The following is a 25,250-nucleotide window of genomic DNA, read 5'->3' on the forward strand; positions in this document are numbered from 1 at the left end:
TATACTCACTGATTAGCCAATGAAAAGCGTAGCGGTTGTACGCCAATTACCATGTTTCTCTTTTATTAGTGTAGATATTTAAATGCCATTTAACAAAGAAAAATCAACCAAAAAAATGAGTTCGCGTGTCACCTCTGACATGTGTGTCATAGGTTCACCATCACTGCCCTAGAGGGATGTCCAACTGCCTGTTTAGGCCTGATCCCACTGAGCCTAAACAGCAATCCAGAACTGCTGGCTCCCAAACGCTCACCTGCCTTCCAGCCTGATCACCTCCTAACCACTCCACTGCTAGCCTTATTGATGCCTAACTGCTCCCCTGCCTGCCCGATTGCCCCTAACTGCCCTCCCTTGCTGGCCTGGTCACCCCTAACTATCCTGCCCTGCAGGCCCGGTCCCTCACAACTGCCCACCCCTGCTGGCCATCTTGTGGCGTCCATCTTGTGTCCACATAGGGGCGGCCATCTTGTGTGTTGGAGTGATGGTCAATTTTCATATTTCGTCTTTATTATATAGGACTAGGGGCACAGTGGAGGAATTCATGCACCTTGAAAGGCACTGTGGGCCACGAGGCTGCAGTCAGCACAGGGGCGGGTCTCAGCCCATCCTCTGCGCCCCAGCCCAGCCCCTCCTGCCATGGCCCCCAGTCTCCTGTCTGCTGGCAGCCCCGCTCTCATGTGCTGATGGCACTGGCCCTGCTCACACCCGCTGATGGCTCGGAACGATTGGGGCTGGTGCCAGCATTGGGTGCAAGCAGCGGCTCCAGCAATAGCTGTCGGTGTGAGCGGGGCCAGCACCAGCAGTGGGTGCAACTGATGGCTCCTGCACTGGCAGTGGATGCAAGCGGGGCTGGCGCTGGCAGCAGTTGCAAGAGGCGACTACTGACACCAATCACCCCTTTAGAGCAGGGGGCGGTGAAGAAGCCCTGAGGGGCGATTGGGGCCAGCGGCCACTGCTCACACCTGCTGATGGCACCAAGCGATTGGGCTGGGCACTGGGTGCCAGCAGCCGGTGTGACAGTGGCTCCAGAGTCAGCAGCAGGTGCAAGCAGGGCTGGCGCCGGCAGCAGGTGTGAGCTCTGGGCGGGACCATGGCACGCAGGAGCAAAGAATTTTCAGTAATCACAAGAGGCTTCCCCAATGACAGCAACCGGCGCCCTTCCTTGGTCTGTCACACCTGCTCACCTGCTCCATCATCCCACTGTGGCAGACGCCCACCATTTTCTGTGCTCAGCCACCTGCTGTCGACATCTGCCATGTTTCGTGTATGACCCGTGGTGGTCAGCTCACATTATAGCGACCTGTTGTTCAGTTGTTTGGTTGTTCTGCTGTTCTGTCTATTTGCATATTAAGGTTTTATATAGAGAGATCAGCCAGAGTTTAAATTTAATTCCATTCATCACCAGTTTCAGATGTAGAGCAAAGTGGTCAGACAACCATGCACTTCATAGAGTGGACTCCCTGTGGCCCACCTGGCCCCACACCCAGTTTTCTCCACATTTTTTACTATATTTCCCATGCTGCAAACTGCAACTCTGTGGCTATTCTGCAGCTACCAATTTGTACTGTTTAATCCCTTCACCTGTTCTACCCAGTGCCCAGCACCTCTGCCCTCTGACAACTGTCAGTCTGTATTTATGAGTCTGTTCCTATTTTGTTTGTTTCTTTAATTTGTTCATTGGATTTCACTTACAAATATGTGAAATCATATGGTATTTGTATTTCTCTGACTGGCTTATTTCAATTAGCATAATACTCTCTGCTGTCACAAAAGGTTGTATCTTGATAATGGCCAAGCAAAGGAAAACAAACAAGCACTTATAAAACTTAGGAAAAGATGAGTCTTACTTAGTGCTCAGGAGAATATTTCAAACAGGAACAATAGAATCCTTATTCTATTGTATATCCTTGCAATTTTGTTGACAGGTCTCAAACAAGGTTTCTGCATGTGTAACAGAGATAACTCATTACATCTCCTGGCATGTCTAGTCCACAGTACAATATTTCAGAAGAGTAGAGAGATCCTTTCTTTGCCAACATCTGCCTCTCTGCTTGGTAATAGAAGAAACCATGACTGATCCTGATAAGTTAAATTTCCACCACTGATCCTTTCCCTGTGTCTAGGGAGAAGTTTTCTGATTATCATCCTGAGTCAGAGCAGATTCAAAATTCATAATCCCTCATGGTAGAGATGGAGTACATCCTGAAAGAAAAATTGCTTGAAATGAAAATGATATCCATTCAGTCATATTTTAGAAATATGAGTAAGACTAGTATCTGAATTAGGACAGAATTTCAGGAGTGTAATTTGTCCCCAAGAACCCAAAGTTGAAAAACAAATATGCAAACCTTGATATAACATATTTTCTGTTGATCTTGAAGTAAGTATTTAGTATAACCTCAGCATTACAACTATGAATGCTTTCACTAACTAGATCCTTTTTAAAAATTGAGGTGCAAATTGATGGACATTTGGGTTCTTTCTGATCTAGTTCTCTAGAACTTTTAAGAAAATTTATAATTTTATTTAAGTAGCTAAAAATGTAATAGAATCTAAATCAGAGTTACAAACACAATGCTCTCACTTAATCTTTTTACATTTTTGGTTGATACTTTACAAAAATATTTGTTTTAATAATATTATAATATATATATATATATATATATTAGTAAAAAAGAAGGAAATCAACAGGGTCCTTTGTTTCAAACAGTTCTGTTCAATCATGAAACCTGAGCAACAGCCTTGTGAAAAGACTTCATCGTAGAACCTCTGCTTTGGTAACAGCCTCCTCCTGCCCCTTACTCCTCACTGGAATCCACCTTTAATTGACCATTGTTCTCACATTTGAAGCTACTAGGAACAATGAGAGAGCTCAACACTACTTTAAAGGAATGCAGCATTTCCAGATGGGAAAAAAAGACCCTGACTTGTGTGTTTAACATTTCGCCTCTTTCAGAACATCACATACATACTTGCCTCCGAATATGGTGTTGGGTGTGAGAACATGATCTGATGCCATTATGTTCATGTTCACTTAAACTTCATAATAGGTTAGCACAGAGTAAATTATTTCTAAAGAAGGGTGTCGTGCTCAGTGGATAACATGCACAGGGGCTGTGCTTAATGTCAATAGCATCAGTCAGGAATCTGAGTTATACCGCCCCTGTTCCTGTACTGAGTAGTATGTGGTCTTTGACATTTCATTTAACCTCTCATGATTCTTAACTATAACGACAGTTTATGTAAATTATAATAGCAGATAATAATACCTTGCTTGGAATAGTGTGGTAAGAGTTGATTCATTGCCATGTGGGAAGCACTTCAAGTCATTTGAATAAAATGTATTCCTTCCCCCCAATTTTGATTTCCCTCACAGCTATTCCCAAGAGGACATATATGTCGGAGAAGCATTGATCCATGTGATTTTACAGAATTTTGCACTGGAAGATCTGAGTATTGTGTGCCAGACATGAAAGCTATTGATTTAGAACCATGTAACAATAAAACCGCCTTTTGCTATAAGGGAGTATGTCGAGATCCAGCTAGACAGTGTGCGGAGTTATTTGGAAAATGTAATAGCCGTGTGTGTTTTTTAGGGGTTCATTTTGGAACTGTGATTTTCTGAAGTCAGCAACTCACCCTAAAATCCACAAAAATATATTGTTTATTTAAATCCAAATCCTATCTATAAAGAAGGAATATGCAAATTGACCATCACAGTGTAACAAATGGCTACACCCACAGCAGAGGCAGAGATTTCATAACACAAGATAGCTGCGCCCACAGCAAAGGCGGGGATCCCATAATGCAGATGGCTGCTCCCACAGCGGAGGCCGAGTTCCCATAACGAGTTTTAACAAGCAATCACCAGAGATCTGAGGCTGCATCGCATGGGGCCAACGCAGGGGTGGGGTGGGGGGCTTGTCAGGGGACCTCAGGCTGCGCCCCCCACCCTGGTGCCAGGCCAGGGGACCTCAGGCCATGACCCCATCCTGGCGCCAGGCTGTGGGACCTCAGGCTGCACCACCCACCCGGCAGGGCTTGACAGGGGACCTGAGGCCATGCCCCATGCCCTGGCGGGGCTTGACAAGGACTTCAGGCTGTGCCCACCCCCACCCAGGCGCCAGCCGAAGGACATGAGGCCATGCCCCCTGTCATGCAGGGCTGTTCCCCCCCACCTGTGGGCCTTGATGGGGACCTCAAGGAGTGCCCCCTTCCCCGGCCCAGGCAGGGGGACCTCAGGCCGTACCCCCTGCCCCAGCACCTGAGGCTGCACCCTCCTGCCTGGCGGGGCTTGACGGGGGTAGGGCCGGCCATGTCTGGATCTAGTCCAATGTGGGTGGGGCTGGTGGGGTCTGTGTTTTGCATGATTTTGAGGCACATGTGGGTGGGCAGGGACTTGACTCTGGTTCCCATGGCACGCCCCAGACTCTGATAGGAGGAAGATTTTCATATACATTTTACTAATTTTCTTGCATCTCTGACACTTCTATTATTACAGAAAGGGCAAATAGCAATATTAAAATATTTCCTCTAATTAATTCCCTTTTAATGTACACAAATTTTGTGCACTGGGTCACTAGTTTGAAAATGAAATTGCAAATCAAAATACCTTTGAATTATGTCAAGAGAAAAATGTCCTTAGTAAATATAAGACAAAGAGAATAGAGCATTAGGCAAATTTCATATGATTGGTATATAGAGACTAGATTACTAGAATTGTATATCAGAAAATAAATGACTGACTTTTAAGTAATTTCTGGAAGATGATACCACTTTTTCTCTTCTAAAGTGGGTAGTTTTTTGGGAGTGTTTCTCATTCTGGAAGAGCCAGTAGGTAACATGAAATACTTGCAGTAGACGCCATTGATTGGATATTGCTGCTGTCTAGATGTCTCTGTATTAATGTACCATACTTTAGTTTTAATTTTTGTAAGATGAGTAATTGGAACTTTTTATTTTCAGTTGCTAAAGGTGGAACGTATCTATGTGCAGAAGAAGTGAATTTTCTACATGATGACTTTGGAAACTGTGGGAAAACTCGATGTGCTTTTTAGTGTGTATTTTAAAACCTACCTATTTCCCAAATGCATATATGTGTTTGTGTGTATGTGTTTTCTGCAATAAGTCACTTAATTCAAGTGAGAGATGAATTTAGTACATATGGATGAATTTATGTGTTGCACTTAATAATATGGAGTATGCTCTGAGTAGCTTGGTGTTATGTTCTGAGTAATGTTTTATTCTCATATTTTAATCGTTATTTACCTAAAAAATTGTGTCCCAAAGTGACATATGGGGAATTTTCTCTGCTTTATATTGCCAGTAACACCTTGTGTGCAAAGATAGTTTGTGACTGGACAAATACACATATAACGGAAACGAGAAATTTTGATGTTCAATATACTTACCTTGGTGGCCATATATGTATGTCAGCAGCTACAAGAAAAGATTCAAAAGTCACAGATCCAGATAATACCTATGTAACTGATGGCACTATATGTGATGACAATAAGGTAAATATAAATTGTAATTGATTCTACATATGAGGTGTATGTGAATGTCTGTGTGTGTGTATGTGTATGAAAGACACACAGAGAGATTAAGATTTTTTTATTTACAATTTTACAAACTAGTTCCTGTATCTTAAGATTCCAAGATCATAATTTCTGTTGGTCAATGGAATAATTGCTTTCTTATCCTTTTTATTATGAACTTTGCTATAGATATTTAAAATGGTTTTCTCACACATGAAGCTAGAATTAAGTCTGCAATAGTTTGTGTAAACAAAGGGCAAAAAAGAATCAAATAATACGCTAAAAGGGTAGAATGGAGCAATCTGAACACTAAGAACAACAGTAACAAGAACAAACAAATATTTAGTCTTGCAGTAATGATGAGAATTAATTTGGTTATAAGAAAAGTAAAACACTTATTTGCTTATTAGCTTAGTTCTTTCTCCAAAGCATAATGTATTTGTTAAAAATTTGGCCCTTTCATAAGACACAGTAATAAAATAGAGTCTAAGCTTTATTTAATTTTTCTTAAAATTTTAAAGAAACATTATAGATAAGTGTGATTTTGAATATTACTACTAAAACTAGTTGACTGAAGAAAAAAGTGCATAATTATCTTACATTGTTTTTTGTTAATCCTCACCCCAGGATATTTTTCCATCGATATTTAGAGAGTGGAAGCAGGGGGAGAGACAGAGAAACATGGAGGTGAGAGAGACACATCCATTGGTTGCCTCCCTACTTGCCCAGACCAGGGCCAGGGGTTGAGCCTGCAACCAAGGTAAATGCTCTTGATCAGAATTGAACTCAGGATGCTTCAATTGCAGGGCCAAAGCGCTATCCACTAACCCAAACTGCCTAGAGCGTTATCTTATATTTTGATTAAAATGATTTCTATTGAGAAACAGTATTTTAAGAAAGGAAAAATAAGCAGAAAAAGGCAATGAATAAACATTTTAGAATGACAGAAGACATTTTTACATAAAAATAGTAATCACAAAGGAACATACTGGTACTGAATACATTGTCCACTAAAGAGTGTCTAGTCTAAGAAAAAAAAACTTATAAGAGTTTATTTGAGGCAAACTGACAACAGTTGCTGGGAAGCAAAACCTAAAAGGATGGATAAAATGCTCTGGGGAATAGTAGTTTTATTGCTGATTTATGCATCAGAATCAAAGAGAGACCATAGGGGTGGTTACCTGGAATTCATTGGTAGCCTGGAGACAGCAAAGCTGGAAAATCTCTGAGATTGGATGAAAAGTAATACAAATAGACACACACTTGCTTTACCATGGTGGGTATAGGATGTTTGATAATGAACAGTTAGAGCGCATAGAGATGGTATGCGGGAGCAAGATAGCATTGAGTTGTTCTCTGGTCTCTAGCTCTGGTGCAATAGTTGTGCCATGAGGGTTCTGGAAAAGATTATGCTGACATTCCAAAGGTATGTTATTTTAGATGCAAAAGGACAATCTACAGGCTCAGTTAAGATAGGTTGACCTTTGTCAAGGAAGATACTAGCCTAGGACCTGAATACATACCAAGACTCCCTTTTAGTTAGACATTTTAAGTTTCAGACCTTCTTATGTGGTTACTTTATGTCTCTGAGTTTATAAGACCGACCATGTATGCCTTCCTTAAGCTTGTCAAGTTTAGTATGTGGCCCCCGTTTTGTCCACAACATTATAAAGTAATATGTATTCCCTTCAAAGGTAATTTAAAACCAAGTGAACAAATGTTTACTATAAATAAGTCAGAGTAAATATATTAACTAATTTAATCATTCTTTAACTAGAAAAAGGCAATAAAATGGTACACACACACACACACACACACACACACACACACGCTCGCATGCATCATATAACACCAAAAACATTAATTAACACTAAGTTGACATTGATGTTAGAAATACTCTTCAAAGAATCTAAAGTGGTCATCATTAACATGTTTCAATGAGCACTTGCAAACATGCTGGAAACTAATGAAATGATAGAAAGTTCCAGCAAGGATGTAAGAAGATATAAAGAAGAATCGCTTAGAAACCTTAGAATTGAAATATACAACAATCAATGTAGAGCGGGGCAAAAATAGGTTTACAGGTTATGGAAAATAATCCAATGATGCTATGTAATAAAAGCCTAATATGCTAAGTGTCCAGTTGTCACATCGGGCGTTCAACCAATCAAAGCATAATATGCTAATGATATGCCAAGGCCGCTCAACTGCTTGCTATGATGTGCACTGACCACCAGGAGGCAGACAGTCGACTGGTCGACCAGTCAGTATGACATGCACTGACCATCAGGGGGAAGATGCTCCAACTAATAGGTGAGCTTGCTACTGGAGTCCAGCTGATTGGGACTGAGCGAGACAGGCTGGACACGCCTAGATCCCTCCCGTGGTCCCTCCCTGGCTGGCCAACCTCCTGCATCCCTCCCTGGCCTCCCATCATTCACCGGTGGGGTCCCTTGGCATGGCCTGCAACCTCTGACTATCTGGGACCTCTCAGGGGATGTCAGAGAGCCAGTTTTGATCCCATCCTACAGGCCAGGCCAAGGGACCCCACAGGTGCACGAATATGTGCACTGGGCCTCTAGTTAATAAATAATAATACAAAAATGAACTCTGTGTTTCCTGTCCTCACAACTGTAAACATACTTGTGCCCCACCCTGTATATAAAAACTCAATGATGGTCTCAGCAGCAGAATAGTGGGGACAACAGAAAAATCAGTGAAACTGAAAAATACCCAAATTGAACAACAGAGTGAAAATAGGATGAAAAAATTAATAGAGCCTCAAGGACATGGGGAGTTATAGGAAAATATATAATACCCAAGACATTGGCATCCTAAAAAGTAGGAGAAATAACTTAAGGTTGGAAAAGTATTTGAGGAAATAATGCCTGGAACATTTACAATTTTGGCAAAAGGCATAAACCCAGAGATGAAATAAGTTGAAAGAGCATCATATAGGATCAGTCCAGTAAAATTCATGGTGGGATACAGCATAATCAAATTTTGGAAAGTTAAAGACAAAGAAAGAGAATCTAAAAAGTAGTGAGAGTGAAATTATATCTTATGTACAGGAAACACAGCTACAATAATGGAAATAAAACAATATAGGAACTAGACATACAAATGCTACAGAAGATTTCCATTAACTAGTCTTTTACCATCTTATCTAATTGACTCTCACGCTGTCGCAAATATTGCGGCAACCACAGCAATATGCGGGAAATATGCTAATTGACTGCTCCGCCTTCAAAGATGGCAGCGCCCACAGCCAATAAGGAGGGAATATGCTAATTGACTGCCACATCCTCAAAGATGGTGGCACACACAGCCACAAGATGGTCGGCAGGGGAGGGTAGTTGTGGGCGATCAGGCCAGCAGGGGAGGGTAGTTAAGAGTGACCGGGCCAGCAGGGTAGGGCAGTTGGAGGGGAAAAAGCCAGCAGGGGAGGGCAGTTAGGGGCGACCAGGCTGGCAAGGGAGTGATTGGGGGGTGATCAGGCTGGCAGGCAGAGGCAGTTAGGGACAATAAGGCAGGCAGGCAGGCAGGCAAGTTGTTGAAAGCCAGCAGTTCTGGATTGTGAGAGGGATGTCCAACTGCCAGTTTAAACAGACAATATCCCCATGGAAGGAAAAGAAGAAAAGAAGAAAGAAAAGAAAAAGGAAGTGAAAGAAAGGGAGGAAGGAAGGAAAAAAGGAAGGAAGGAAAGAAGGAAGGAAGGAAGGAAGGGAGGGAGGGAGGAAAAAAGAAGGGAAAGAAGGAAGGAAGGAAGGAAGGGAGGGAGGGAGGAAGGGAGGAAGGAAGAAAGGAAGGAAGACTTTGACTTTACCTTCTTCCTTCAGCAGGAGCTGTAAACTGGCAGTTGGACATCCCCCGAAGGGTCACAGATTGAAAAGGGTGCAGGCTGGGCTGAGGACAACCACCCCCCCCCTCCCCCACCAGTGCACAAATTTCGTGCACTGGGTCTTCAGTCCTATATAATAAAAGACTAATATGCAAATCGACCAAACAGCGGAATGACCGGTTGCTATGATGCACACTGACCACCAGGAGGCAGATGCTCAATGCAGGAGCTGCCCCCTGGTTGTCAATATGCTCCCGCAGGGGGAGCAACACTCAGCCAGAAGCTGGGCTCACAGCTGGCAAGCGCAGCAGTGGTGGTGAGAGCCTCTCCCACCTCTGAGGCAACGCTAAGGATGTCTGACTGACAGCTTAGGCCTGCTGCCCATGGAGTCATATGTTTTTCCATATGACTCTGGGGTTGCAGCAGCTCTAGAGCACTGTGAGAATGATCATCTAGGTTCTCTCCTTTGCTACTGCATTGGATGTGGTTGCCTTCTTCTTATCCATCAATGGACTTCATTTTATTTCAAAATCCCTGTATGTTCTTAAAGCCATCAGACATCCCCCAAGGGCTCCTGGACAGGGAGAGGGTGAAGGCTGGGCTAAGGGACCTCCCACCCCAAGTGCACATGTTCTGTGTATCAGGCCTCTAGTCTTACATAATAATGGAATTCAACTAATGTTCTGTGGGAATTTCACCAAGCATTTGAAAGTCCTCTGGTTTGTCCCAACAGCACTATATGGCTTTACAGATTTTTCATTTCTCTAGCAGTGGTTCTCTGCCTGGGAAAGTCTGATCATTAGCCCATGCCCAACAGGACAATATCCCCATGGAAGAAAAAGAAGAAAAGAAGAGAGAAAAGAAAAAGGAAAGGAAGTGAAAGAAAGGGAGGGAGGGAGGGAGGGAGGGAGGGAGGAAGACTTTGACTTTACCTGCTTTGTTCAGCAGGAGCTTTAAGCTGCCATGAGTTTTTACTTGCACACCGTTTTGATTATAGAAAACAAATTGGCAGCTTTGTCTGTGTGACTGGGTTTGTCTCATGACAGGCTTTATTTTGAAAGCTGGCTTTTAGTCCATGCAACTTACAATAGTTTAATTGGATAAAGCCTATTCCGTGGCAGATTACTTGAGAAGCCTGAATTCTGTAGTCACCATTAACTCAATTGCTTTAGAAAAAAAATACCCTTCTAAATTTTGTCCCTTGGGATAAAAAGGATTGTGCTGACTGCATTCTGTCATTGAGAGGAATAGGTGTGTAGTGAGGATTGAGAGCTAACTAGTTCTGTGGTTTTGTGGACAGACTTCCATTAATAATAGACATTTTAGCCACTCTTCCCAATCCCACCCTTTCAGCTCTCTCCCTGTTTTTCCATATGACTCTGGGGTTGCAGCTCCTCTAGAGCACTGTGACGATGGTCAGCTAGGTTCTCTCCTGTGCTATAGCGTTGGAGGTGGTTGCCTTCTCCTTCTTATCCATCAATGGCCTTCATTTTATTTCAAAATCCCTGTATGTTCTTAAATCTCTCATCTTCTAATTGTCTCTTTCTGATTCTCCTTAACTCTTATTTATTGGGGAAAAGGAGGCTATTGTGTGTCAAATCCTGCAATCATTCTGAAGGTATTTAATTAAAATTTTAAGCTATTTTTATTTGTTATCCTGAATTATTCAATTGATTTTAGAAAGGTTGGGGATTTAAGGTGTCTTTACCTCACTCTCATATATTGTGATCCTTTGTGAAAATTATCAATCATTTTATACATTAAATGATGTTTCTGTGTATCTTGATTGATCAATCAATACAAAAAGAGAGATTTTATTTCTTATTTATCGACATGAAGAAATGTATCTCTCCCTTTTTACAAGATAATAATTTTAAATAAATCATTCTTAAATTTAACACTGTAATTCTAAGTGAAAAATATACTGCATGGACTTAGACATTATTCCAGAATGCAAGTTTGCTTAATATGGGTTGTGATTCAGAGTATCTTTGAATTTTTATTGATGAGATATAGGAGTATGGTTTATCAAAATGATCGTAACCACATGGGTATTCTAGAGGAGATAAGAACATCTTGGCACATACATGCCTTTGAAATTTCAAAAAGATTATGTTTGTGGTATGTAAATGTTGCTAGTCAATTAATAAATAATATTAACTGTTTTTCTTATCCATATGAATACACAGGACTATAAGAAAATATGCTTACATAAACAGGCATTTCCCCTAGGAAATATGGTTTTAGTTATAGTAGAGATTTTTTTTAACTGTGCTATGACTATTTCTGGGATATTCTTTGTGTTTCTTTTTTAGAGAAGCAAGTCTTATATGCTAGTTTATATTCAAAACATCATCGCAGCCACTGACCAGAGTTTTCTTTTATGGTGTCTTTTGCTTTTTTTTTTTTCCTTACAAAAGAGCCAACTTACAAAATGATCTGTTAAGCCTGGGTCTTAACATTTTCTCGTTTATTTCCCCCTAAAAACAACCCAGGGAAGTATAACTAGTTTATTATTGCCTCAGTGACAATGTTTAAGGAGAACAGAATGAAAATACTAGTTTGTGGACAGGTAACGCTGGTTTGTCCAACATTTTATTATTCCTGCTGGCTTCATTAAAGCAATTTATGTTAATGAACAAGCTGATACTTTTTCCCCCCTTTAATGCCAATGGTATTAGGCGATAATTTATGTTTTAGACTATTCATCACATATTGGATATTCTATCTGATAACTTGATAAAAGCAAGGAGATAATTTGAGAAGTTGCCCCATATGTATTCAAATTAAATTAAATTAAATTTGGATAGAAAAATATTAACATAAAGTCTGCATGAAAATCAGGTCAAATCAATAAATAAAGTAAAACTTGTATTTAATGATCACTTACTATGTGTCAAACATTGCTTTTGTTTATTTATGTGTATCAAATTATTTCATCTTCATAACCTTTACGTATATTTTTTATTCACTTGGGTATAATTACTATTTCAAATTGCAAGATGGGTAAACTGAGGTATGAAGAGATAAATAACTTGCTTAAGGTCACATTGCTAATGTGAAAGATAAGGGATATTATTACTAAAGTTGGAAAAAATGTAAAAATTATAAGAATGCTGGTATTTAGCACTGATCACTAGAATCAGTGAGTAACATACTTATTGCATTGAATATTGGCCTAGCCAATAACTCATTGAATGGCCTTAAAATTGTAAAATTAATTCTTGTCAAATATGATAAGGATGAAAATATTACCTTCACAGGGTCAATATGAATATCCTATCTAATAAAGATGGAATATGGTAATTGACCCTCATGCTGTTGCAATAGATGGCTGCGCCCACAGCTAATGAGGGAATATGCTAATTGACTGCCCCACCCTCAAAGATGGCAGTGCCCACAGCCAATAAGGAGGGAATATACTAATTGACTGCCCTGCCCTCAACGATGGTGGTGTCCAAAGCCAATAAATAGGGAATATGCTAATTGACTGCCCTGCCCTCAAGGATGGTGCCACCCAAAGCCAATAAGGAGGGACTATGCTATTTGACTGCCAACCTTCAAAGGTGGTGGCACCCACAGCCACAAGATGGTGGCGCCCAGTCCCCTCGGCCCTGCTGCTCCATGCGCCTGCCTCCAGATTCCCCCCGTCCCTTCAGCTTTTCAGGGCTGGCCCGAGGTCCAGGCAAGCCTCAGATGGCAGCTGCCCAGCCGCCCAAGGCCACCCAAGGCTCTGGTAACCAGGGCCAGCTGAGGCTTGCGCTGCCATCAGTGGCAGCAGTAGAGGTGTGATGGGGCGATGCCTTCCCCTGATCCCTGGGTAGCCTCCCAGCCCTGAGGGCTCCTGGACTATGAGAATGGGCAGGCTGGGCTGAGGGACCCCCCTCCAGTGCATGAATTTTCATGCACCGGGCCTCTAGTATTTTATAAAAGTGCATAGAAAGTGCTAAGACAGATCCTACCACATTACAAGTGATCAGTACAAGTTGACTATTTTTGTGCTTATGCCAATTAGTATCAATAAACTAACAGCACTGCTCCCTCAAGGTAAAATAGTATCTAATTCTCAATATTTTATATTCTATCAAATACTAAGTTATTTTATTGAATTATTAGATGTCATAAAATCCAGGTTCACATGGTGTTTTTATAAAAAGTTTTTATTGTTGACATTATTGCAGGAGTCTCCTTCCTCCTATCTTTTATCCACCTCCAACCCTAATCCCCCAACCTTCCTCTTCCTGGATGTTAATTTTTTTTTTCATGTACCAATCCAATTTTCCCAGCAGCATTTATTGAAGAGACTCTCTTTACTCCATTGTATGCTCTTGCCTCCTTGGTCAAATATTAATCAACCATAAAGTTGTGGGTTGATTTCCTGGATCTCTGTTGTGTTGCATTGGTCTATATGTCTGTTCTTATGCCAATACCAGGCTATTTTGATTGCAATGGCCTTGTGGCATTGTTTGATAGCTCTATTGGGGTCCCTTCAAGTTTATATTTCATTTTCAAGATTCCTGTGGCTTTTTGGTGTCTTTTTTGGTTCCAGATAGAATTTTAAAATATTTTTTTTCTAGTTCTGTGATATATGTCATTGGTATTTTAATAAGAATTGCATTGAATCTATAGATTGGTTTGGGTAGTATGGGCATGTTAATGATGTTAATTCTTCCAATCTAAGAATATGTAATATTCTTCCACTTGTTTGTATCTTCCTTAATTTCATTCTTCAATGTCATATAGTTCCCTGAGTAGAGACCTTTTACCTCCTTCCTAGGTAAAATTCATTCCTAGGTTACCTTGTTATTTTTTGATGCAATAATAAATGTGGTTGTTTTCTTAGTTTCTCTTTTTGGCAGTTTATCATTGGGGTCTAAACATGCCAAGGATCTCGGTGTGTTGATTTTGTATCCTGCAGCTTTGCCAAGTTCATTTATTAGATCTAGTAGCTTTTTGGTGGAGTCTTTAGAGTTTCCTATATATTACAATGTCATGTCTTCTGCATACACCGACAGTTTTACTACCTTTTTTCCAATTTGGATGCCTTTATTTTTTCTTTTTGGCTGATCACTATGACTGGGACTTCCAGTACTATGTTGAGCAAATTGGATCCAGCAATACATAAAAAAAATCATATACCTGATGTAGTGTGATTTATTCTAGGAGTGCAAGGTTGATACAATATATATAAGATACATCACATAAACAAAATGAAAAATAAAAATCACATCATATTAATAGATGCAGCTATTTTATCTTAAATAGTACACATTTAAGATAAAAACTCTCAAGAGTGGGGATAGAGGGATCATATCTCAACGTATTAAAGACCATGTATGAAAAAGATACAACCGACATCATGGGCTAAAACTAAAAGCATTTCCCTTAAACCATGAAAAAGACAATGATGTCCACTTTCACCACGCTTATTTAACAAATTCATATGTTTTATAAAACTTTGGTGGGCCTATGCAGGTTTACAGTTGTGTGTATGCAAAACAAAGTAGACTACAGGAGTGTGTAAATAATGTAAATAATCATAACTTGCATGTATTTTTCCATTGTAAACCTACTTTTGCCTTCTTCTGTACATATACATTTTGTGCATTGTTTTGTACCAAGAACAATTGCTCATCTCTGCATTTTCTGATTTTCATTGTTGATGCTTGTTTTTAAAATTTTAGTTTTGTCTTGCTGGAAGTTGCTCTTTTGTTGCTAGTTACAAAAACCTTGCATCCTGTAATGCTTCAAAACGGTGCAATGGACATGGCGTAAGTAATGGCTACTCTATTTTTATGTATAGTTATTTTTTAAATTCATGTTAATAACATTTTAAAGATAACAATGAGATTCACAATTATTTGATGTGGAAATTTCTTATAAAAATTGCAGTCAAATAAGGAATCCATTTTTATTTTTTTTAAATTATATTTTATTGATTTTTTACAGAGAGGAAGGGAGAGGGATAGAGAGTTAGAAACATCAATGAGAGCGAAACATGGATCAGCTGCCTCCTGCACACCCCCTGCTGGGGACGTGCCTGCAACCAAGGTACATGCTCTTGACTGTAATTGAACTTGGGACCCTTCAGTCCACAGGCCAACACTCTATCCACTGAGCCAAACCTGTTAGGGCTCCATTTTCATTTTTATACATATGTACATGAATTATGTGTTTAATCAGATTTTTCTAGGTCTCTGTCTCCTGAGTTAGTAACCTTTGAACTCTGCACAAAATGCTATATAAAGCATCAGTCAGCATCAAAAGCTCTGCTTCCTAGGCAGCCATTGGTTCCCCACAGTTGACCCAGATTTGGTTTTGATTGGTCAGTTTTTATGCCAGTCAGCATCAAAAACTCCACTTCCTAGGCAGCCATTGGCTCCTCACACTTCACCCAGATTTGGTTGTGATTGGTCAGTTTCTATGCCAGTCAGCGCCTCTGGGCCTATAAACAGGACCTGATCAGAATGGCGGGGCTAATCAGCAGCCCTGGTTGAGGCCTGGAGAGAAATGGAGGCACAGCTGCTGGAGAGAAAGAGAGAGGCAAGTGCTGATCAACAGCTGCCACACATGCTATGGATCAGACCATGCTTCTCTCTTCAGGCCTCTCTCTGGGCCTGATTCGTAGCCCACTCAGCAGTCAGTGCTGGGTCACCATGCCTGCAGTTGCAGCAGTCAGTGCTGGGTCTCCACGGCGACCCAGTGCTGACTACAGGACTGACTTCTGGTTGGTAGAGCCTCTGGTCATGACAGACCCAGGGCTTTTATATATTAGGATATGTCAATCATGCACAGTATATTTTCATTACATGTAATACTTATCCTATATAATAAAAGCCTAATATGCTAAGTGTCCAGCTGTTAGTTTGACCATTTGACCATTTTTAAAAAATATATATTTTTATTGAATTTTTACAGAGAGGAAGGGAGAGAGATAGAGAGTTAGAAACATCGATGAGAGAGAAACATCGATCATCTGCCTCCTGCACATCTCCTACTGGGGATGTGCCCGCAACCCAGGTATATGCCCTTGACCAGAATCGAACCTGGGACCTTTCAGTCCACAAGCCGACGCTCTATCCACTGAGCCAAACCGGTTTTGGACATTTGACCATTTTTTATGACGCACACTGACCACCACAGGGCAGACACTCCAACAGGTAGGGTAGCTTGCTGCTTAGGTCAGACAGATTAGGACTGGGTGAGGCTGGTCGAACACACCCTGGAGACCTCCTGTGGTCCCTCCCTGGCCTCTAAAATATTTCTTCTAATTAATTTCCTTTCAATGTGCATGAACCCATGCACCGGGCCTCTAGTAGTCTAATATTTTTTGAGTGAGAGCAGGATATTTTGTGTATTCCAATCATTTATGCACTTTAATGGCTTCAATGTGTTGTTTGTATGTCTGTCCCACAATATATTTGAAGTCATTCACTATTAGACTTCGGTATATTGTTAATTTTAAGTTAACTAATAAACTAGAGGCTGGGTGCATGAAATTTGTGCATAGGAGGGGGGTGTCCCTCAGCCCGGCCTGCACCTTCTCCCATCTGGGACCCCTTGGGGCATGTCTGACTGCCAGTTTAGGCCTGATTCCTCCCACATTTCCTCTCATAATTCGTGACTGCTGGCTCCTAACTGCTCACCTGTCTGCCTGCCTGATTGCCCCTAACTTCTTCTACCAGCCAGCTGATCGCCCCATAACTGCCCCCCTGCCTAATCGCTCCCAACTGCCCTCCCCTGCCAGCCTGATCACCCCCAACTACCTTTTGCTGCTGGCTTGATCACCCCAAACTGTCCTCCCTGCTGGCCTGATTACCCCTAACTTCCCTTCCTTGCCCTCCCCTGCAGGCCTGGTTCCCCCCAAATGCCCTCCCTGCCAGCCATCTTGTGGTGACCATTTTGTGACAGCCATCTTGTGGCGGCCATCTTGTGACGCCATTGTGCAAGCGCGTTGTGCAACACCACCTAGGCTTTTATTATATAGTACATTGGTTCACTGGACATTATTGTACATTCATTTTTGCATGTTTATCTGATTTCTTAAGTTGTTATCTATAATATCTGATGGGTCAAATGTATGCACCATTAAACTTTTCAGTAATACATTGTCTTAAAGAAACAGTGTACCAGTTTTTGCTCCCACTTATCATGTATGAAAAGGTGCATTTCCTCTAATTCTGGCCAGTGCAGTTTCTCAGTTTTTCAGTCTCTTCTAACATGGTAAAGCCATTGTTAACTTGCATTTATTTGATAATTAATAATACAGTTTTAACTATGTATGTATACTCATATTTACCATTTGCATTTCTATTTTCTTATCCATGGTGAAATTATCTATTATGTTATAGAAGTTTTGTAAACCTTGGAAGGTTTTAAAGCATGCCTTTGGTTTTAAATTTGTGACTAGTGTCTTCTGCTGTATGGATCCTTCATATTTTATCCTGTAATAATTCATAAAAAAGTGACATTTTTATATGTCTTGATTCAAAATGTTCTCCCAAGAAACTTAAATGTCCTATTATTTACATTTAATTTCTGTTTCTTTCCTTCTTTATTTAATTTTAATTGAATATTTGCATGCCCCTACTTCTAGATTCCTTCATCTACTTCTGACCCTTCTTTCAATTCATGTACCAGCTCACATTTATAGATATTTTCTAGAAAAATACTTTCTATATTTGTGTATGTTTAAGCAAGTTCTTTCGTGAGTTTGTCCATAATGTTTTTTGGTAAATGTTTGCCTTTCTCACAGCTATTTTTTATATGACACAATTCATAATAAATTTAAACTCCCACAATTTTATAACATCTAGCCTCATAATTTCTATGTCTTTCTAGAATAAGCTATTTCAGTTGTATCAAAAATGTTACCTGTATTTTAAAATACAAGAGACAAATAATAGTAAATCTCTGTTTTATGAAAAGATAATGCACGGACATTTATTTTGTAGAATTTTATTTTAGAAATTACTTACACATTAAAATAAACACTACCTCTAATATACTAAATTATAATACTTTAACAATGTGTATTGAAGAATAATGACAAATGTTGCGTTTAATTTTTTATTGTACATATAGTATTCTTATTCTTCATTTGGTTTTGGTTTTAGGTTTGCAATAATAACTTCAATTGCCATTGTGATAGCGGATATTCTCCTCCAAATTGTGAGAAAACACTGTCATCACCAGGAGGAAGTATTGATGATGGGTATTGGAATTTTGACAATGGTTAGTATCTTGATCAGTGTGCTCCAACGGAACTTTCTGCACTTACAGTAATGTTCTGCATCTCACTCTAGCTATTTTGGCTCAATGGATTGAGCGTCAGCCTGCAGACTGAAGGGTCCTAGGTTAGATTCCGGTCAAGGGCACATGTCCAGGGTTGGGGGCTTGATACCCAGTAGGGGGCATGAAGGAGGCAGCTGATCAATGATTGTCTCTCAGCATTGATGTTTCTATCTTTCTCTCCCTCTCCTTCCTTTCTGAAATCAATAAAAATCATATCAAATAAAAGAGAAACATGCAAATTGACTGCACCTCCACTACGCCCAAGCCACGCCCACCAGCCAATCAGAGTGCCTATATGCAAATTAACCCAACCAACTCCCGGCAGCCACTGAGCTGGAACAAGCAGGAGGCTTTGTTGCCCCAGTGATGGAGGAAGCCAAGCTTCCCGCCTGCCCTGGCCGGCTCTGGCCTCCACTCAAGGCAACAAAGTTTCAATTATAGAAGATAAATAAATCCCAGATATCTGCTTCCAGCCAGCCTCCCCTGGGAGCTTGGGTGGCTGGGGGCCATGGCCAGCTTGCAAACAGCCATCTGCTCTTCACCCAGGATGGCCACACCCTCATGGGGTGAGGGTCCCCACTGGGGGGCTTGGCCAACCTGCAAACAGCCATCAGCCTCTAACCCAGACTGGCCAGGCACCCCAGCAGGACCTTCCACCCTGAAGGGGGCTTGGCCAGCCTGCAAACAGCCATCAGCCCCTCACCCAGGCTGGCCACACCCTCATGGGGTGAGGGTCCCCACTGGGGGGCTTGGCCAACCTGCAAACAGCCATCAGCCTCTAACCCAGACTGGCCAGGCACCCCAGCAGGACCTTCCACCCTGAAGGGGGCTTGGCCAGCCTGCAAACAGCCATCAGCCGCTCACCCAGGCTAGCCAGGCACCCCAGCAGGACCCCCTTCCCCGAAAGGGGTGTGGCCAGCCTGAAAACGGCCCTCAGCCCCTCACCCAGGCTGGCCAGGCACTCCAGCAGGAAGCCCTTCCTGATCCGGGGCACCCTTCAGGGCAAATCAGCTCACCCCCACCCATGCACCAGGCCTCTATCCTATATAATAAAAGGGTAATATGCAAATTGACCCTAACAGCAAAACAACTGGGAATGACTGGTCACTATGACACACACTGACCACCAGGGGGCAGATGCTCAATGCAGGAGCTGCCCCCTGGTGGTCAGTGTGCTCCCAAAGGGGGAGCTCTGCTCAGTCACAAGCCAGGCTGATGGCTGCCAGTACAGCAGTGGTGGTGGGAGCCTCTCCTGCCTCCTCCGCAGTGCTAAGGATGTCCTACTACAGCTTAGGCCTGCTCCCCCTTGCAAGTGGACATCCCCTGAGGACTCCCTGGCTGCCAGAGGGATGTCTGACTGCCAGTTTAGGCCCAATCCCCCGGGGAGCGGGCCAAAGCCAGCAGGTGGTCATCCCCCAAGGGGTCCCAGACTGCGAGAGGGCACAAGCTGGGCTGAGGGATTCCCCCCCCCCAAGTGCACAAATTTTTGTGCCCTAGGCCTCTAGTATATTATAAAAAGAAAAAGAAATGTTCTACATCTCCACCATTGATATGGCTGTTGAGTCCCTGGCATGTGGATAGTACAACTAAGGAGCTAAAATTTCCATTTTATTTTACTTTATTGAATTTAAATTTAAATAGCCATTTTGGCTACTCTATTACACAGTGCAGCTAACTCTAAATCATACTTTTAATCAAAATGTTGTATACTCTTATAATTCAAATCTAGAAGTGAACATTTCAATAGGCTTCTCCCAAAATTAACCATGGTTACTCAAACATTTCTATTTATACAGTAGAGTTTTCTAGATTAGTATTATTAAATTATAGAATAGGTGATAGTTTTAGTATATAGTTTATATCTCAAGAATTAGCTATTGTAATGTGCTAGTTCAAAACTAAGTTGCATTTTTAAAGTTAACTATACTAGAGAAAGTTAAAAATAATAAAATCTTTCATAACCATCCCATATGAATAGTAGGTAGTACAAAACATTTTTCCATGTATTTGGTGAATGTTCACAAACAAATGTAGTGTATTTGATTTTTCTAAACTTCACGATCTATAAATCTCAGAAGAGTTCATTTCCATTAATATTTTTCCACCATTGGCACTTTTGTTGTTATATTTTTTTATATATTGTAGTATATCACTGACAATACATTATTATTGCCCTTAGGTAACTGATAGGATAGTAGATATCAACAAGCAAAAGAATACACTTGGGTATTTACTGAAGCCATATGCCAAAATTAACTACAAATAGATCCGAAATTAAATGTGAGAGCTAAAATGATAAAATCCTTAGAAGAAAACAGGGGAAATATTAAAAACATTGGGTTTTGCAATACTTTTATGGGTATGGCACCAAAAATACAGAAAACAGAAGTAGAAAAATTTGAATACATAATAATTAAAAACTGTTTTCTAACAAAGAGCATTATCAGCAAAGTGAAAAAATTGCCCATGCTGTTAGAAAATGTCTGCAAATTATGTATCTGAAGAAAACTTAATATCCATAATATGTAAAGAACTCATACAACTCAATAAGAAAATAGCCCAATTAACAAATGAGTAAAGGACTTGAATAAACATTTCTCCAAAGAAGTTACCCACATGGTCAATAAGTACATGAAAAGATGCTCAACACCACTCACGGTTAGGGAATTGTGGTCAAATGTACAAGATATTAATTAACAATTAGTAGGATGGCTGCTACCAAAAAATTTGAGAAAATATCAAGTGTTGATGAGCATTTGCAGAAATTGGAGCCCCTATGCACTGTTGGTGGAATGTAAAATGATGCAGCCTCTGTGGAAAATAGTATAGTGGTTCCTTAAAAGACTATACATAGAAGTACCATATTATTCTGCAATTCCATAGTGAGGCATACTGTATGGCACAATGCATAGAAAGCATGGTCTCAAACAGATATTTGTACAGTCATGTTCATAACAGTATTATTCACAATAGACAATTGGTAAAAATTCCAAAATGACCAATGACAGATAAATGTGGAAACAGAATGTGGTATGTTTATACAATGGAATATTAACTAGCTTATAAAGAATTAAAATTCTGGCACAGGTTACAACATGAATGAAATTTGAAGCCTTATGTTAATTTAACAAGCCAGTCACATTCTGGATATGGTACTGAATGATTCTGCATTTATGAGGCACTTAGAGTGATCAAATTCATAGAAAGTAAAATGGTAGTTTTCAGGGCCATGGGGAGGGAAAAATGACAAGTTAAAGGGTAAAAGAGTTTCAGTTTGAGAGAATAAAAAGACTGGAGTTTTGTGTTGGTGATGGATTTACAACAACCACCCCCAGCTGCGCCTTCTCCCTGGTAGCCATAGTGATCCGGGAGCAGGAAAGCAAGCCTGGCCTGCTGGCAGCCCCCAGCTGGGCCTTCTCCCCGGTCGCCATGGCGATCCAGGAGCAGGAAAGCCCGGCTTGCAAGCAGCACACCCATCCTGGCCATAGCTCAAGGGAGAGTACAACATGCAGTGGAGGCCAGGACCTGAGAGATCAACACAGAGGGGCTCCTGCTCCAAGCCTCCATGGTGTGGCTGGGGGCAGGCCCCCAGCAGACACACACACACACACACACACACACACACACACACGCGCACACACACACACACACAGTGCCTGCTCTGAGCCTCCAATGTGGCTGGGGGCAGACCCCCAGTGGGGACACACACACACACACACACACACACACACACACACACGGGACGCCTGCTCCGAGCCTCTGCTGCCAGACTGTGGCCATCAGTAGGACATCCACTGAGGGCTCCTGGACTGTGAGAGGGGCAGGCTGGGCTGAGGAAACCCCCACCCCCCAGTGCACGAATGTTGTGCACTGGGCCTCTAGTAATATAATATTTAGAAATAATGTTATTCAAAGAAGTATAAGTTATACACTGAAAGCATACATTTATATTATTAAAAGATCTAGATAAATGTAAAGACATCTAATGTTTATATATTGGAAGTCTCAGTATTGTTAATACAGAATTATTCCACAAATTGACATAAATATTCAACACAATCCTTAATAAACTCAAGTTTTCTTTTTGGCAGAAATTGACAAGCTGATACTAAAAGTCATGCAGAAATTCAAAACTAGGTTTTCAATTAAAATTTGAAAGTGAAAACATACTTCTTTTAATATATTTTTAATTTAATTCAGAGAGGAAAGGAGAGGGAGAGAGAGATAGAAACATCAATGATGAGAGAGAATCATTGATTGTCTGCTTCCTGTATGCCCCACACTACGGATTGAGCCCACAACCTGGGCATGTGCCCTGACTGAATCGAACCGTGACCTCCTGGTTCATAGGTCAATGCTCAACTACTGAGGCATGTCAGTCTGGCGAAAACATATTTCTTAATTTCAAAACTTATTACAAAGATAAAATAATCAGCAGTACAGTACTGTCATAAGAATAAGGATGACATATAGTTCAATGGAATAGAATACAAAGTCCAGAAATAAAGACTCATTAATTACACTCATTACTTTTTGACAAAATGTCAAGGCAATTAAATGGGGATAGAATGATCTTTTTAAAAATGGTGTTGGGAAAAGTAGACATCAAACATGCAAATAAAGTAGTTAGATTGCTATATTGCAACATCACAAAAATTAACTTAAAATGGATCAGATGTCTCATTGGAGGTGCTAAATTTATAAAACACCTAGAGAACATACAATAACAATTTTGTGTCTGTGGCATAGACTATGCTATAGAAGACACCAAAGCACAAGCAAAGGAAGAAACAAGAGAATGATTGAACTTTATCAAAATTAATAACTTTTGTGCTGCAAATGATACAACCCAGAAAGTGAAAGACAAACTACAGAATGAGTGAAAATATTTGCAAATCTTGTATCTGATATGCAACTTGTGTATCCGGAATATATAAAGAACTCTTAAAGTCCATACTAGAAAAACAACCCAATTAAAAATAAGAAGAAATTTAAATAAACATATATCCATAGAAGATTAAAAAAATAGCTCATAAACCCATGAAAATGTGCTAAACATTTTAGGAAAATGTAAAATAAATCCATATGAAATACTGGTTCACACTCCTTTGGTTGATTATAATGTAAAATAACAGGCAACATGTTATTAGTGGGGTGTAGAGAAACTGGGATCATCTTAGTGCTCTTTTTTCCAGCAGTGCTCAAGCGCTGGTATCTTATTTTCAATCTCAAGCCAGTAAGAGCTGCCTTTGATTAGCTTCAGATTAGACCTCCACTAAGGACAGCTGGGAGGCTATCACAACACTTCCGGGTCCCTAATCTACAGAGCAACTGTGCTGCACCCTGCAGTTCTAGCCATTTCTGTGCTGTGAACTCTGTGTTTTGGCTCCTTAACTCAGTGAAGTGCTGCACTTTGCCTAGGACTCCAATTCTCTGCTGATGTCAGCAAATTCTCCATAAGTAGAGTAGAATTTTCATAAAATCAACATCATATTTTCCTTCCTTCTGACATTATAGTTTTGCATATTCTGTTGATTTCCAGAAATCACTTTCCTCATGTAGATTGTCTTGTTTTATATTTTTATTATAAGAGGGCTAGTTCAGCACCATTCAATGGCAATATTTCATCAGAGCTGAAGTGGAAGCCCTACCTTCCTTAGGGCAATGGGTATCTCTCAATCCAATAAGTAGGTGCAATTTCTTTAATTAGCCTTTAGCACATGAAAAGAAAGATCCACTTTGAATATGATATTGTGAGTGAAGATGGACTAATGAAGAATTAACCTTTTTTTCTGATGGAGGAAGCAGGAAAAGGAGAGTTTAAAAACTATTGAGTTCTCCCATAATGTAAGACTGTGGCATTTTTGCATGATTTCAATATTTTACATGTATTTTCCAATTTATTTCCTAATAACATGGAAACATTGTGAATCACTTTATTGCTATTAAGTCACTTTTTATCAACATGTAATTGGATTGTGTTTCTAAGTTATTGAACTTTTCTCTTTTGCTAGGGTGTGGCATTACTTTTATTTACATTTAATATTATCGCAGTTACATTTAATTATCACAGAATGTCAGTAGTAATACTGATTACTTAATTTTCTGTATTTTAGTTGTCTGGATTATTTTTTTTTTGTTGTTTAATTGAACTGCGTTTCCAAGGATTTAAATTTTTTTCTGTAATGTATTATATCATCTAAAGCCATGGTCGGCAAACTGCGGCTCGCGAGCCACATGCGGCTTTTTGGCCCCTTGAGTGTGGCTGTTTCACAAAATACCGACTTCTGCACATGGGCCACGAAGTTTCAATCGCACTGTACATGCACGCCCGCAGGTGGTATTTTGTGGAAGAGCCACACTCAAGGGGCCAAAGACCCGCGTGTGGCTCACCAGCTGCAGTTTGCTGACCACTGATCTAGAGGAATATCTATTTTTTTACTTAATATAATCAAAATTAGAACAATATAATTTTATACAGATACTATGGAACTTTAATCTAGGTTACTATTATTAATTCAGTTACAACATTCAGTTACATCAATAATTTTTTTTTATTTTTTATTTTATTTTTATTT

General features: G+C 40.5%; 1 protein-coding gene across 1 annotated transcript in view; it reads left to right on the top strand.

Moving 5' to 3' along the window:
• LOC102252231 (disintegrin and metalloproteinase domain-containing protein 18) overlaps positions 1–25,250 on the top strand; it is a 104,292-nt gene that overhangs the window by 69,909 nt on the left and 9,133 nt on the right. Inside the window, exons 12-16 of the mRNA XM_014536901.1 lie at positions 3,377–3,572; positions 4,966–5,056; positions 5,327–5,516; positions 15,063–15,149; positions 18,495–18,612. Of these exons, the coding sequence (XP_014392387.1) occupies positions 3,377–3,572; positions 4,966–5,056; positions 5,327–5,516; positions 15,063–15,149; positions 18,495–18,612 (682 nt within the window). The remainder of the gene's footprint in view (positions 1–3,376; positions 3,573–4,965; positions 5,057–5,326; positions 5,517–15,062; positions 15,150–18,494; positions 18,613–25,250) is intronic.

Source organism: Myotis brandtii, unplaced genomic scaffold (genome assembly GCF_000412655.1).
Source record: "Myotis brandtii unplaced genomic scaffold, ASM41265v1 scaffold103, whole genome shotgun sequence".
NCBI lineage: Eukaryota > Metazoa > Chordata > Mammalia > Chiroptera > Vespertilionidae > Myotis > Myotis brandtii.